The sequence below is a fragment of the Fulmarus glacialis genome, unplaced genomic scaffold (assembly GCF_000690835.1).
Source record: "Fulmarus glacialis isolate BGI_N327 unplaced genomic scaffold, ASM69083v1 scaffold3813, whole genome shotgun sequence".
In the NCBI taxonomy this organism is placed as follows: Eukaryota; Metazoa; Chordata; class Aves; order Procellariiformes; family Procellariidae; genus Fulmarus; species Fulmarus glacialis.
In genome coordinates this window covers 81032-96631 of record NW_009204707.1, presented here as the reverse complement: position 1 = coordinate 96631, position 15600 = coordinate 81032, and the positions used below count along the sequence as shown (strand labels likewise).

At 43.5% G+C, this 15600-nt stretch overlaps 1 protein-coding gene across 1 annotated transcript in view; it reads left to right on the top strand.

Moving 5' to 3' along the window:
* The first annotated feature begins 928 nt into the window (after positions 1-928).
* The window catches only part of SUFU (suppressor of fused homolog (Drosophila)), an 85518-nt gene continuing 70846 nt past the window's right edge, over positions 929-15600 (top strand). Inside the window, exon 1 of the mRNA XM_009575076.1 lies at positions 929-1057. Within this exon, the coding sequence (XP_009573371.1) occupies positions 957-1057 (101 nt within the window). The 5' untranslated portion in view covers positions 929-956. The remainder of the gene's footprint in view (positions 1058-15600) is intronic.

The following is a 15600-nucleotide window of genomic DNA, read 5'->3' as shown; positions in this document are numbered from 1 at the left end:
AGGTGGTTTGATGTCTTGTCTCTTCTTGCTTGCTTCTACCTGTGTGTTTTATGATTGATAGGGTGAACAGCGAGCAAAACAGTCTAGCATGTTCCTTCCTTCGGTGGGGAGTTGACCTGCCTCTTCATGGGCAGACGTGACGGTGAGCGGCAGGAGGAGTGTGCTGTGCTCGTGCTGCTGGCGCACCAGCCTCGCTTCCTTGTGCCTTGTAACGGGAAGGGTGGCTACAGGTTTTGGTGATTGCTGCTTAAGGTAGTCTGGCTGTGCTGCATTGACTTTTAAGTAATGTTATTTTAAGGAACCTGTTCTAATGTTGAAGCAGAGACTGCAGTGATGCTTTTTTACTTATTCTTGATTAATGCAGCTAGTGTATTTTTCAAGTTCTGGTACTAATTTCTCTGAATCAAAGGTTTTCTCCTCCACTATTGACTGTCATGTTTATGTTCAGAAGTATGGATTACTCTCCTCAAAACTTAGCCATTTCAAATTCTGCTTTGAGGAATAGCATCAGATTTGTTGTTTTGTTTTGTTTTTTAATTGAAGTACGTGCCTCTGGACTGAATTAAGAGCTTGCAGTGCAGATACAGCTATTCCTCTTTCACTAGTACAATTTTCCAATTTTCTTTGTGTTTTGTGGAAGCTTTAATATGATTTTTCCGGAGGTTTTTATGCTTTAACGTTAAAAACATTGTAGTATGTTGCACACATGCACTTTGCCTTCCTGTTCTTGAAGCTTTCTGGACTTAACCCAACGTTTCTCCTCAATTTTTTTTTAGAGGTAACTTGAACATGCTAATTTCATTTTTGTCACTAGCTATGTTTTAAAGCAGGTCTTTGTACAGCCCCATGTAGCACCTGTGGAGACTTCACATTTGTCTTGAATGAACTGACTTACCTAAGAATCTTTCTGTTTTTAATGCAGGCTGGGGGGACCTGATCCTCTGGACTACGTTAGCATGTACAGAAACCTGGGAAACCCAGCGCTGAACGTTCCTGAGCACTGGCACTATGTCAGCTTTGGGTTAAGTGACTTGTATGGAGACAACAGAGTACATGAGTAAGTGTCATTTAAGTTCTATTGCTGTGTGTTGTGTTTTGCATTGCATTTGCGGGAGTGTAGGTAAAACCCTGTCCTGCTGCTCTTAGTATTTGAACAGCTGGTTTTCTGCTGAGAATACCATAGCCAGGGTCTCACAAGGGGTGATGCATGCCTGTTCTTGGATGTAGAAGAGTTACTGTGTTCCCCTCTGCAGGCTTTGAATGCAATATATTTCCTTGTTAGTGTTAAAATTTGAGTGATTTTTTTTTTTTTTTTTTAAACTGGTAGGGAAACTTTTTTTTAGCTGAATGTCTTCTTGTGTTTTTCACTCTTGGTAGTCTGTTATGGTCATATGCTTAAATCCTGACCCCTCCCTGTGCATGTTAAATGCCTTCCTCTGGAAAACTGCTGTAAGGGCATTTTTCCTATTGCTGGCACAGCAGTGTTACTGTCAGCGGACTGCCACCCCAGTGGCTGCTGTATAAAGTGCCAATCTGTGTAACAGAAGCATAAAATTATAATTGTTTGACTGTCTTCTCTCCAATAATTAAATTATTATCTTAGCTTGCTGGTATGGATGGTCTTTAGCAGGCGTTTTGTGTTAGACCAGGCAAGCAGCATGGTCTAACCTTATTCTTGTCTGTCTTTTACTGACCTTGCTCCTTAACTCCAGTTAAAGTGAGTAGCAGTAGCCAAGCTGTCATGATCTCGGGGCTGTGAACATGGCCTTTTAACCAGCCAGAAATGGCAGAAGTTTTCTACTGCCACTGTTTACTGAAACTGTCTTTGTGCTGTTTAATAGTTGCAGGGTAAATGTCCTTGATGAATGGTGCAGCAAAGGCCCCAGTTTGTTCACCCAAGCTATCCCTCTTTTGTTTGTCTTAGTTAAGATTCAGCCACCAGTTTTTTCACCCAGGTGCTTCTCTTGTAACAGCAGCAGTCAGGCAGTTTCTTTAATCTTACCCATGTCCTCAAGGCAGTTTCTCCTGGTTTTTTTTTTTCTCCTGTTTATGGTTACAGACCTGTTTTTCAGAAGACAAGTCTCTTAAGACTAGAGTTTATAAAGCACCCTAGTGTCATAGAGATCTGCCTGGGACATTTAACCAACACCTCTGCTAGCAACAAACCCCATCCATTATTGCTGGGGCAGGGGAAAGGTAGGGCAAGTGAAAGAAATGAAGAGAAGTTAAAGGCTTCCTTCCCTCACTTCCACAAGAGACCCTACCACGGACATGTAGGCCTTCACATGGTGCCTTTGTTCTCAGATGATGGGTTTTCATCTTTGCCACTGAAAACTCGACGTTGCCAAGATTAGGTGACCTGTTTGCCCACCTCGTATTGCTGGAATTTAATGTCGGAGGGAGTAAATGCTGTGTTGACTTAGTCTTTGGTGACTTGTCAGCCTGAGGCTTTCCCATGGTGAGACTATTCTCTTTGCTCAAACTCTTTCCTGATGGTTTCAGGTGAGAGCAGGGAGTGGACATGAGGGTCTCAGCTGAAGACATGAAGGGTGATGTGTTTTCATGAATGAAGAAGCATGAATTTCATGAATGAAGTTATGTAAGGACACAGCCTTCCTGGCCCTGGCACATGCTCTGTTTTCTCAGTCCCAAAAACTGTGTGCTAGACAAAAACCTGATGTTCTTCTGTAGTGGAAGGCTTGGGGGAGGAGGAGTGAAAGTATCACACAGGTGGAATGTCACAACTTTAAACAACTTCCTGGCACAAGACCGCCTAACTCTTCATACTGTCATATGGTTTGGTCTGGAAATTTGGATTGAGATAGTGGAATGTGCCTTTTGCTTGTTACAGGGCACAGGAATTAAAAACCCATCTCTAGACATAGGCTGCAGGCGATTTCCAAGGCCTGCAGAGCAAAGCAAGAGCAAAGTCTGTGCCATGCTCTGGGAGGTCCGAAGTCCCCAAGCGCCTTGCATGTACGTGAGTCTGGGAGGAGGCTTAGAGAGCCGGTGTGCCTCGGCTGCCCCCAGCACCACGCTGCCGGAGGCTGCTGCAGCTGGGCACTGCAAGCAAATAGCGAGCCCTCGCTGCTGCGCTGCTTTGCAGATGTTGGCAGCAACCTCTGCTCAGATCTGTCAAAGTGATCTCTCTGCCCTGGGTACATGCATGTGTTTCCCTTCTCTCTGTGTGGCTGGAACCGTGTTTCTGGCTCGAGAGCAGAGTGTCCCTGTGTCATTCAACCCAAGATGGTCAGCTGTCTGCAATCTGTCACCTTTATTTTGGCCTCGTTCTTGGAGCTACAGAACTTAATACTACATGTGCTGTCAAGAATGCTGGCTCTGTTTTTATGGCGAATAGTCTTAATATACGATTATGCATGTGGTAAAGCTGTCAAAACCTACACATCTCTTAAACACTGAACGTGAAGTTATCACCTGGTAGGTGAGCACTGTAGAGATTTTCAAAGGAGCTCAGAGGAGCACTTACCAGCAATTCTTACTCCCAACAGCAGTTGCTGTTTGCTAACTACTCTTGAAATGTGACTGCACATCAGGCCAGCACTGGGTCCACGCTGCAGGAATGTAGTGGTTTTCCTATGTGCTTGGGAGGCTCTTGTTCTCCAGCAGGGAATTTAATAAAGCCCTTGTTTAAGAAAATGGGTATCAGTCTCTTTGTTGCTTGAAGTACTTTGGGATTCTGCTGTCCCAAGTAAAGCATGCTGCAGGATGGTTGGCAGGAGCATGGGGTGACAGGGGAGTCATTTAAATCTTTGGAAGATTTCCTTTAAAGCTGGTGTGGCACTGAACTCTACGCAACTGCTCTGGCCTCTGGAGATAGGGTTTAATTTGTAGGGTTTTTTGGTTTCCCAACTCTCTCTGCAAAGAGTGCAGAACTGGATCTGCTTGTGACAGTCATCAAGGTTCCTACAATAGGGATGTGCTTCCATAAACCTGCTGTCCTTCATCCTTTAGAAAGGGAAGGATAGTACACTGCAAAGGTCTTTTTAATCTCCCAGCTTGACTTTGGGTAATGTATAGCTTATTTCTTGTGGACCTCTTCTGGTAATACAGTACAATCTAGACCAATTATAATGCAGTATTAAATGAAAAGGACTTTTTGAATTTTTTGAGTGAACCAACACTGAATTGGAGGCCCCTATATTTTTATTTATAATGGAATAGCAAACAGATGTAGCAAGTAATGTGAAAATGTTGACTTTAATTTATATTTTTTAATAAGAACCTGAAAAGTCTGAAGTGGAGCTTTCCCTGTGCCTCCTTGTTGACAGATTTATTTTCAGTTAAAGCAGCACTATTTCCTGCTCTGCTTAAATATCAGCTATACTCTGCTTACAGAACTGGTCTGGTTTTAAGAGTCCACAGAATAAGATGGAAGAAATCTAAGCATTTCAAACGGGGAAACCTTTTTCATTTAAAACCACTCAGTGTTTCATGGTATAATGGCAACCATGACACCAGCTGTGCTGGGCTGATCGCTCTAAAAATCCTAAATCATGACGTCATGACAGCGTTAGGGAACCACAGGCCTTTCAGTGGGATTTCATGCCAAGCTGCTTGCATGGAAGTAAGTCTCTCCCGTTGAACATGTTGCGCAACTTGAGTGGCAGCAGAAATCCTTCCGGGACATTTTTGCAAGTTATTCTCTGTTTTTAACTTTTTCTATCTACTTTAAAATCAAAACTGATACGTAACTTCTTGAATCTACTCAGCAAGGTTAGAGCAGAGCGTTTTTTTGGACTGTTCTTGCTTTCTGAAAGAAAGATTGTGTACTGCAGCAATGAGTGTGCGTGTAGCATGTGAGTACGCTGGCAGGGAGCATCTGGCCTGGGCAGCTGGGAGAGAAGACAGGTCCTACTCCCTTTTCCACCCCTTGCTGGCAGCTACTGCCCCACAGCAAAGTCAGCAGCGAGGAACGTGTCCCCGCGTGTCCCCGCAAAGCGCAGTGCCTCAGCTGGCAATTGCAGATTCATGCTCTGATGCCAGACTGTTGGCAGGGCCAAGGCACAGGCACCTGATCCTTCCCGCAGTTTCCAGGCATCATGGTGACTTCTGCCTACGTGAAGAATGGGTGCCTGAGGAAGGCCGTGTCAGCAAGCGTAGCTGGACTCATACTCCATCGGTGGCAACGCCAGCTTCAGCTACTGTGGTGCCACGGCGTGCTCCAGCCCTGGGTTGTGCTGGTGCAGGGGTTTGCAAGGCTGTCCAGAGAGCTAGGAAGCGATGTGTGTTTTCACCAGACTGACTTCTGTCTCCAGTTCGCTATAAGGCCAAGGCTGAATCTCCAGTTAACTGTTCCTGTAGTTCGAGTGCTCACCCTTTTGGTTAACATTTTTAAAAGTGCATGGAAAATGAGAACCATGATGCAACAGAATTCCTGAAAACCTTGAATAGTCTTATTTGTATTAAAATTGCAAGGTTGTAATTCAGAGCCACAATAGAAAGCAAAGCTTAAATTGTGGCTAGGTTAAGAGATAAGATTTGTATTTGTGGCCTTCCCACATCCTGAGAAGAAACATGCCAACTGTGTTTTGATGTTTAGCTTTTTATGCAAATTTCAATAATTGGGTTTCCTGATCTACACAAACTTCATATTGACAAAGGTGGTGTTTTTTCTTTTTTTTTTTTTTTTTTTTCCCCCCTGGCAGCTAGCCAGGAGCTGAAGCGCAGCATCCCATTTGCATAAAACCGAAGAGATTACAGCTGCCTTCATCTCTAATACAGATGCAGGGTACCACCCGCGGAGACAACAGGTTCCAACTTGCTGTGGTCCTTTTGATTTGTGCTACTTACCATTTGGATCGGGAGGGAGCGGTGCATGCCGGGATAACGTGTTGTCTCTGTGGGTGGTGCCTCCCTATTAAAGGTGAGGGTAAGCATGAGCCTTTCAAGATCTCCAGTCCAGCTTGTGTTCTGCTGGCTTGTATAGATCCTCTGAATGACCTTAACTTGTAAAAGGGCAAAGATGCTTGTTAGAGCTGGGAGGAAGAAAAAGGAGCGCAAAACTGGATCAGGTAACAAATGCAAGGCTTGCAGAGGGATGGATGTTTTCTGGAAGGCTTTTTCTGCGTATGAAAGGAATTTGAAAAGAGTATTTAGAAAATAGCCTGAAAGTTGGAACGAGTGCTCTCTTTCTTTGGAGTGTGTGCTGGCTTCTCTTTGAGCCTGCATGAATGTAGGATGGAGTGGTGCTGACAGCTGTCATTTTAGTGGCCTCTTAGTTCTGTAGCCTTTCATAAATTTAAAAGCTCACTGCCCTCAGCTTGCCAGCCTTTAGCCTTAAATTTTGGTATTTAATGGGTCCCTAAGTGCTTTATAAACCACATGCCTAAAGCACCGCTGAAATATTACACCAAACTCCAAGGTGACAGTGAACGCTTTTAAAATGGTGGAGACTGACTCTGCCCCTCTTTGTTTTAATGAAAATGCAATAAAATAAAGGGCCTTTGGGAAGACAGTAAATTAGAGAGGGGTAGTGGTAGCTGTGGATCCATATTTCAGATAAGATTTTGAAACAACTTTTGTAGAGTTTAGCATATGTACCTTGAAGAGATGAAAGATCGAATCAGTTTCGTTTGGGAGTTGAGCCTGGAATTCAAGGAAAATTATTAAAATGCCAAGGTTTTCTTCCACCTTTCATGGTGTCTAGTTTCTTTCAAGTGTGATGTTGAAGCATACTTCACACAGAAGAACCTGAGGACTTTCTTAAATAATAGCATAGATGTGTAAACCCTCCTTTCCTCATCCTAATTTTGTTTCACTAGGCTATTAGCTCTGAAGTTAAAGGACACCTGCTGTGTCAGGGCTAGCTGTGTGGTAGCTACTTCAGCACATGGAATAGGGAAGTGAGGTTGAGTTTTGGGGGCATATTCTCAAGTTGAAGATCAGAAAATAGTGGTTCTGCTCCTGGATCAGACTTCTGCGAGGTGTGACTGTGATGGGTTGGTTGTGGGGAACAGCCACCACAGCAATGACATTCTGAGGATTTATGGTCATCCTGAGGAGCTTCTTCCAGGACTCCATATCTTCCTGCTTCATGTTGCCATGGCTTCATCTGTGGGAACTGAACTTTAGCCAGCGCACTGGAGAAATGTTTCTTCTGTGTACCGTTGCTGGAGGTGGAGCATTTGCCCCAGCTAAAGGGAATGACATGGAAGAGAACATCGGTAAGCATCGGTTCAGGAAAGAGGTACAAGAGCTAGGACTTGGAGGAGGGAGACTGCAGGATGGGCACCATGCTCTGGACTTCCTTTTTCTTCCTAGGTCTCCTGTTTATCTATCAGAGATTGACCCCAAATGTAATGCTTATTTTTCCAGTTGGTCTTTTTTCTGAGGCAGAGGGGAGAGGAATGTTCATGGCAGAGTGGGAAGGGAGAGGCCACGGAATTAGGGAGTTCTGTGACAAAAAAGGTATTTCCTTTTAATGGTAGCTTATTTGAGAATACATCAAATTTGAAATGAGTAGTTTAGCTACAGGGGGGCAATAAGATCTGTTTTTAATGGACTTGTCTTGTGGTTGGATTTTTTTTTGTCTGTCTATAAAGATATGAGTTAGAGTGAGCTTTTCCCAAGATTAGGGTACTTGTAACAGCTCTCTCCTGTGTGGATTCTCTGGTGTCTAGAAATATAGTTGTGCTTCCACTGAAACTGCTTAATGGGAGCACCTATAGATCCTCTTCTGTCTGGCTGTTTATGCCTACTTTGTAGAAATGTGGTGTTTTGCGGACAATTCTGTCTTGGAAGGACTTGATTGAATTTGACCAATGAGTTCAAAAATTGTGGAGATGTTTTAAAGAAGCACAAGTGTGATCATGTAAGGTTCAATTTCCTATTTCCCAGGCAAAAAACAGTTAAACCAAGCATCGTGCCTATTTACGTGCCCCATTGACGGTGTCCCTCCGATGACTGAGGCAATGCACCAGGACTAAGACTTGTGTTTCTTTGCTGGAGGCAGACCTCCCTTGAAGCTATGGTCACCATGGGGAAATCTTCTTTTCCCTCCTCCCAGGCAGAGTGCACTTGGCTTCCAAATGTCATTTGTTGGAGGTAGTTAGCACCGTTAATAACATGAAAGATGTAGGCCACCTACAGAGAGAAGTCCACTTTGTGCTGTGGTCTATCTGTGTTTGCATGCGGAGGTTGTGGGACGAGAGCATGCTTGAACTGTGCTAGATTTGGAATTTTTTTTTGAAGCATTGAAGGAAATTCGTTTAACGTTTACAGCATGGTAGTTGAATTTACAAGAAGGACTGTTTTCAATAAAAAAAAAAGGAAAAAGACTGGAAGTAGGTTTATAGCTGAGCGTTACTGAAGGCAAGCCCCATATCCTGTTCAGTAGCGCATCTGTACGTGCATCCTGGTAAGATGAGGCTCTTGTTGCCATGCAGAGGAAGGGGCATCGCATTCAAACTGGATGATTTCTTTTTGTCAGCAGAACTTCGACATTTATGATCTTGGCATATGGGAGGAGAGTTGGCCCGAGACAGGGCTTCCTTACTCTCATCTCCCAGCTGGGTTAGTACTGAATGACGTGGGAGAGCTTGCAGGCTCTGCTCTCCCAGTGAGTTCAGCCTGCCGGGAAGAGGAGCGACTGGGGATCAAAGTTGGGTCTTCTAGTGAAAGATTGTTTTATTTGATAAAGATCTGTTTAGGCTGTTCTAAAAAGCAAGAATTAAAAGATAGTGGGCTTTTTTTCAGTGGGACATAAAGGTAGAAGCATTTTTTGAGCTGTGTGGCCATTCCAGCTGTGAGATCAAAGGAGGGTTGACTTTTTTTATTCCTTTGCTTGTTGGAATAATGATACTAACAAAATGAAAATTTGAAGAGATGCATCTGAATGCTGTTATTCAGACCTAATCCCCTTTTTTTTTCCTCAATGCAGATTTAGCATTTGGATCATGCCTTCCTGACTAGTACTAGAATAGTCTGTGTTTCTTGATGGGACAGTGGTTACAATTGGTAACCACAAATTACCATTGGTAACAAAATTACCAATTTTATTTGAAAATTTGAGCTATTGGTATTTCTCTCTCCTAAGCTGGAAACTCCATAGCGATTACCAAACTCGGCTGCCTCTCTACAGTCATCTCAATTTTGAATCGAGGCCCAATAGGCAGTGACACCAGGCTAACAAAAGAGGGCTGCAAATCTTTGGTGGTCTCCCATTCAGATGGTATTCCCTTCCTTGGACAAAGGGGTGGCTATGGCTCCCGAGTGCCACTCTGCCTCCAGGGATGGTAAACAAGGAACGATCCTCTGGTGGGAGGCATTTTTTGATCCATTGACAAAGCTGGGTAGATGGGATACCACCTGACAAAGGGCTGAGGTTTAAAGGAAGATTTTGCAAGGGCTCTTAAGAACAAAAAGCAAAAAAAAAAGCCAGAAAACTGTTTTTTGCAGGATGTAAACAGGGTGGGCGGAGGTGAAGGGGGACTCGGCCATTCTTGGGGAGCTCTGATTTAAGCCCAGAGGGTAGAGACAAGGGGAGGAGGGAAGAGTGCACAGATGGCTCATTGTTTTGTCTAGCTCAGCATTCTTGCACCGCCGAAGTGAAGGGCAATTGTTTTAAAATCCCTTTTGCAAAGAGTGCTGTTTGCTTTTCAGCTATCCCTTGTCCCTGAAGATGCAAACTGTAAACCAAAGGGATTGGTTTGTTTTGGAGTGTCAGTGCTCTGTCCAAGGAGCCTGGGGCAGACGCTGGGCGGCGAGGCATCGCTCCTGTAAGGGAATGGGGGAAAGAGCTTGCGCCTGGGAAATGCTCTGCAGCAGTCGGGGAGAAGGCGAGACAAAAGGATGCACATGGACGGGCTCACGCAGAGCAGCGTCCGGCTTGGGGAACTTTACCAAAGCTATGAAATGTGGCATGAACCTGGCACACACCCTACCTGCAACGATATCTGATGTACAGTATAGTTTTCTTAGAGCATTTAAATTTTTTGCAGTAAATAATTCGTTAGCACAGAGAAATACTGCCATTTATGTACTGTTATTCTTTCTACCGCTCCAGTTGCACTGGCATAGCTCCTTCCCCTCCTCTCCTGTGAATTGTTGTGCCCTTTCTGGAGCAGGGGCCTTTTTTGGCATAGTCGACAAAAATAAACCATAAAGGCGGCTGTTGTTATGAATAAGGCTCAACAGGGGAATTTTACCAGTAGAACTACAGCAATATAATTATACTGGTAGACTAGTTACAGTAAATTTCCTCATGAAGACAAGTCTTAAGTTGACATTTCCTAGCTAAGTTGAATCCATATGTATAACTTTATTACGCAAAAATAATATGTCTCTGGGCCTTGAATTATTTTTTACCCAGAAGAGTAACATTAAGCAGAAAAGCAAAGAATTTAGTGTTCAGAGATGGATGGGGGATTTTCTGTAGCAGAGTGGCTGTGATGAGCTGTACGCTGAGCTCTGTGTTTTACTGGATAGCTTATTCCTCCTAAAATGATCAGGAACGTGAGGAACGTGTTTGTGCTTACTACACGAAAAAGTAAGTGGTACTGAAATACGCTGCAAGTTGACATCTCTCTCCCAACTTTATTCCTGTTTGCAAGAGAAACGGAGCCATTTTGTTGTTTCCATAACTGAAGTGGTTTGGCTGAGAGGTAAAACTATTTTGCTGCTATTAAAATCTTTAGGGCTGATCCTGGACCCACTGAAATGAAGGGGAGGAATGATGCTTTCTTTCCTCCTTTTTTTGATTTAAAGAGGCCAAGATTTATTTTATCCTTTTGGATTTTGTCTTACGATGGGTGGAGTCTGTGTAACATTCACAAGCCAGGTGTTTATTTCTAGCCTATGATTCCTACCTCTGGAAGTTTCCAGTGCTTCAAAGGAACCATAGTCTTGCAGGAGAAGCTTAACACTTCAAGGCAGATTAAAAAAATATATAGTAGACTTTTCATTGCAACTGTCTCATGTTTCCCTTTTGGGAGTCTTTCACCAACAGTCTGGTGCTTTCTTTTCCCTGGAATTATGGCTCAAACTCCAAGAGCTTTTCCCTGCCTGTTTAATTGGTTAAGATCTGTTATGGTGCTCACTGGTATGTTTTTGAGTGCACCCTTCACAATGAAATGAGACTATGTAACAGCTCAGCAAGTAGGGAAGTATTGTTGTGATTTCCACAGCTAATGAAGTGAAACATTAAGGATTGAATCCCAGATCCAGGAGGATTCTCGGGTGCCTAAACTCCTGTTGAAATCCGTTGGAGTTCAGGCTCCTAAAAGCTCCTAAATACCTGTTATGCCTCGAGTTCATTTATTGCACAGCTGAGAACTTAATTTTATGAGAGTCCTAAAAATGTGCTAGAGGGTGTGCTAAAGTTGTTTCTTGCACGATTTTTTTTTTAACCTATGTTCTTTAGCCAGCAGAACAGAAATGGGAGACACCAGTGTTTATATTCTACGTAACATGTTGGAGCCCTGATCCTTGCCTGAGACTTTTAGGCAATACTGAAAAAAACTAACTGTAGCTGTCAGTGTAGCTTCTGGCTTTGGTTTTTCTCTTATTCTTTCCACCCTCCCATACTGCTTTTGAAAGCCGCTTTTGTTATGCGAATGGGTTCCTCCCAGCAGCTGCAGAACTTTCCACAGTAGGAGCTAGGAAGGAGCCAGCAGACACTGCAAAGAAAGTTGGTGCCCTTTTCCCAGCTGCTCACCAAGCACAGCAGTACTGTCCTTCCCAGCCACACTGGCTTGAACTGGCCCTTCGCTTATGTTCTCTTGCCTGCTGAGGTTGCAGCTGAGCCCTTAGGTGAAGTTTTGGAGATCTATTACCATTCCCTGCAGGCTATGCAAAGACCAGTGCATTGGAGTTAAGGATTCTGTCCCAGTATGAAATGGGATCCGTGTGCAGATGAAAGGTTGTCTTTCCTAGTGCACTGTAAAGCGCAGTGACTGCATGTTGTACTTGCAGAATCACCTCCAGCTCAGGCCAAATGAGAGCACTGTTGTGCTGGACCTTGTAAAAATGAAGGATAAGTAGCTCTGAAATGCAATGTAAATAGACAGCTTAAGTAAAATGTTAAAGTACAGATCTTGATAAGTTGTTTTCTTTTTCACTAGTTCCCTGCCCCTTATTCTGTGAATGCAATAGTAAATCCTTATTGTACTCCTACCTATTCTTTCCAGATCCTTTCAGTGGGCATTAAGGTGATGCAACTCTGCTGCAACTTCCCTGGGCCATTGCAGTGAGGTTGTTTGCACTTTCCCTGCGGTGCCAAGAAGCGCAGCCTCACTTGCAGTGCTAGCTGTGCTTGCTGCGTGATGCAGGTGATGGTTGAGAACCTGCCCTTGGCGACACCTCAGCTGGGTCGGGATGGGTTCTGCTGGCTATGAGGTGGGAAGCCTGGGTGGCTCTGTGGAGAAATGTACGAGCCCTCAAGCTGAAAAGCATGGCAAGTCCTCTAGTCACTTGATTTCACAAGATTTTTTTTTAAATACGTGTTTTGGGAATCATGAAGATGAAATGGTTTGATCTTGTCAGTTTAGTTATGACTAATGGGAGATCAAACCATCACCTACTGGTATAGCTACATCCATGCACCATAAAACAGAGAAAATAAAAAATAAACTGCCCTCATGTGGACATCTTTTGCTGGGGTAGAGAGTGACATATCCCATGCAACCTCCTGTTTCATATTTTGTTGTTTTAGTCATTTCCCGTGTTCAGTATTTGTCCATGCTGTGCAGAATGTGGAGTTAATTTCCCAGCTTTTGTGACCTTGATAGATGGAGTATATAAGCATTTCCTATATGATGAGTGTGTCACATTACTCTTTGAAGCAGGGAAATATCATTACTTTACATCTGAGAATCAAATTCCTAAGTAACTTGTTGAGGAGGATGGGAAGTTTGTAGCAGACAAGGGATTCAAACTTAGGTCACCGGGGTGCTGTTTTAGGACTTTAAGAGTATTTTGAATTTTCTTGACTTAGTGTTAATAATGAAGCAAACAGATCCCTTTGGCACCGACAGGGCCATTACAGCCTTTTGCCCTTAATCTACGCACACTATCCTTACATGTACAACTGTGTATTGGTGCTCTCCAGAATGAGACGCTAATGCTTCCAAGCCTCTAGAGCTCAAGGGAATTAACCTCCAGCAGCTAAGCGGGATCCTATCCTTCTTCCAGATGCTACTACTTTCATGACATGGACAGCTGAACCTCAAGGAAGCAACCCCTAAATTGTCTTAACTTGCAGCCCAGCACATTAAAGTGACCTGAAAACTGATGGTGGTTTACTTTAACATGCTAGGCTGGAGAGAGCATAGTTCAGGAGCTGTTTCCCGTGTGGCTGGGCAGGAGCTGAGTATAGTAATCACTTCTGTCAAAACGAGTTTAACTCATGTGTTCATGAATTATCAGCTGAGGGTCCTGCCAGCTCAGTTTTGGACACAGGGTACCAGTAGTAAAAGTTCATACCTGTGTTCTTGGTTGTGATGCTTCACAGGATCACTTGGGTTGGAAAGGACCTCAGGAAGTTTCCAGTTGATGCCTGCTCAAAGGGCCAACTTCCACAGCCTCCCTGGATCCTGTTCCAGGGTTTGACCACTATCATGTGAAAAAGATTTCCGGATACATGTAACTGGAATCGACCTTTGCCATTTTGTTGTGCATCTCTGAGAAAGGTTTCGCTCCATATTCCCTTTGCCCTCCCAATAGGTAGTTGAGCAGTAAGATCCCCCCCTCCCTTTAGCCTTCTTTTATTAAGGCTGAACAAACCCAGCGCTCAGCCTTTCCTCATGTGATGTAGGCAACTGTGGTATGGACACATTTTAATGACACTTGTGTGCCAAGTGCTTCTCACATGCCTGACTGATTTAGATGTCTAAAATTATTATCGTGTAGTTCAAGTGACACTATCTCTCATAAGACAGTTGTGTCTGCAGAGTTAAGAGTAAGGTTGACTTGACTCTGTAGTCTGAAGGTTTAGAGCAGAAATCAATTTATCTGATGTATCAACATCCATTATTTACAGAAACAATTTTTTAAAAACTAAACCTAAACTGTGAATCCCCAGGCTTCAGGGGCAAGATTGTCACCAGCTGAGTTTTGAAGAAGCTGAATAGTAAAATGTGTGAAATCAGCATTGTGTATGTGTGAGTGAAATTTAAACTGAAGTCTCCTCTTCCCCCTCTGTCCTGTAACAGCACTTCACTTGCTGAATGGTAGCTCAGTGAAGCACAGTTCTGTTTTCATACTGGCCAGCACAAATCAATTCACAAATTTTATTCAGATCTATCTCAATGTAAGTTTTCTAAGCAGATCCTACATGAGTATTTCAGAAAGCTGAGAAACCCACCTCCAAATAACTGCAGAGCGAGTGCCTCTGCATCTGTTTGGATTTAGATGTTGGAATAATTCTCTAAAAACAATTTAAGCTGCTGTTTCTAGAAAGGTTTTCCATTTGGTTGATGGCTTACACATTTGATATAACGTACTGCAAGAGCAAGCTCTAAGCATCAGCTTTGGGCATAGCCATAGACTGACATCTCGAGCACCGTGTGTTATTCGCTTTCCAACCTTGATTTTACATGAACTTGCATTTGTATTTGCCCTGCTTATGCATGAAGTTTTTTTTAAATCAAGCTAGAAAGGAGTCCAGTAAGACTCTGCGCGCAGGTTTGGGGTGGCGAGAGCTCATGGAATTTCCTGTTGAGCACTCTGAAGAGATAACCATCTGACATCCAGATAACCACCCTCTGCTTCTCTCAGATGTTTTTATGTGTTTTTCTTCAAAATTGATGCTTTTTTCAATGCGAGGAGACAATCCGGGAGAATGTGTGAGTAAGCAGGTGGGTTTGGGCTGAAATAACTTTTCTGGATACTTTTTCAGCCTTTCATGTAACTATGTTGCTATGCCTATTTTCTTATGAAATTGCTTCACAGGAGTGTCCCAGCATGCTGTCAGATGAGACTTTTATATTGTTTGACAGCTGCACTAAAAACAACCATTTCCTGTTAGGCAAGGTGCCGGAAGCACTAGGTAGGATCACTTCTTTTTTTTCTTTCTCTCTTTTTTTTTTTTTTTTTTTCTCTCCCCCCTTCCCTTTCCCCTGAAGCTCTGGAATCTGAGAGTCATTTGCTTATAGTGGGAAGACATTGTGTAACGCACCCAGAGCTTGAATTCAGAACACTGACTTTCTGGATTACCTTGTTTGGGGCACATCAGCTCTTACCTGATGTCCTTCCCAGGAGATGGAGACACTAAGGTGTTCAACTCAATGGCTGTAGCAGCCTGCTGAAGGCTTCTCCTTGGGTTTTGGACAGGAGACCAACCCTTTCTGTTGTTTGTTTGTAAGCAGATGTGGGCAGTGAAAGGGAAATGGTATATGTCTTGGTTTTTCTCAGGGAGGACCTATGAAGTCAGTCGTTGAGTACCCTGATGCTGTTACAGCAGTCCTTTGTGTTGCTAATAGTAATATCTTTGCTAGCTAATAGAAAAATTTTCTGGGATGGTTACTAGCTATGCAGTGTTAAAACACTAGTGAGAGTTGGGCTTTGAAGTACTTCAGTCTCGTCAAGCAGAGTGGCGGACACTACTCATCAGCTTGGTTTAACCACCTTCTCAAGCTTCTAAAA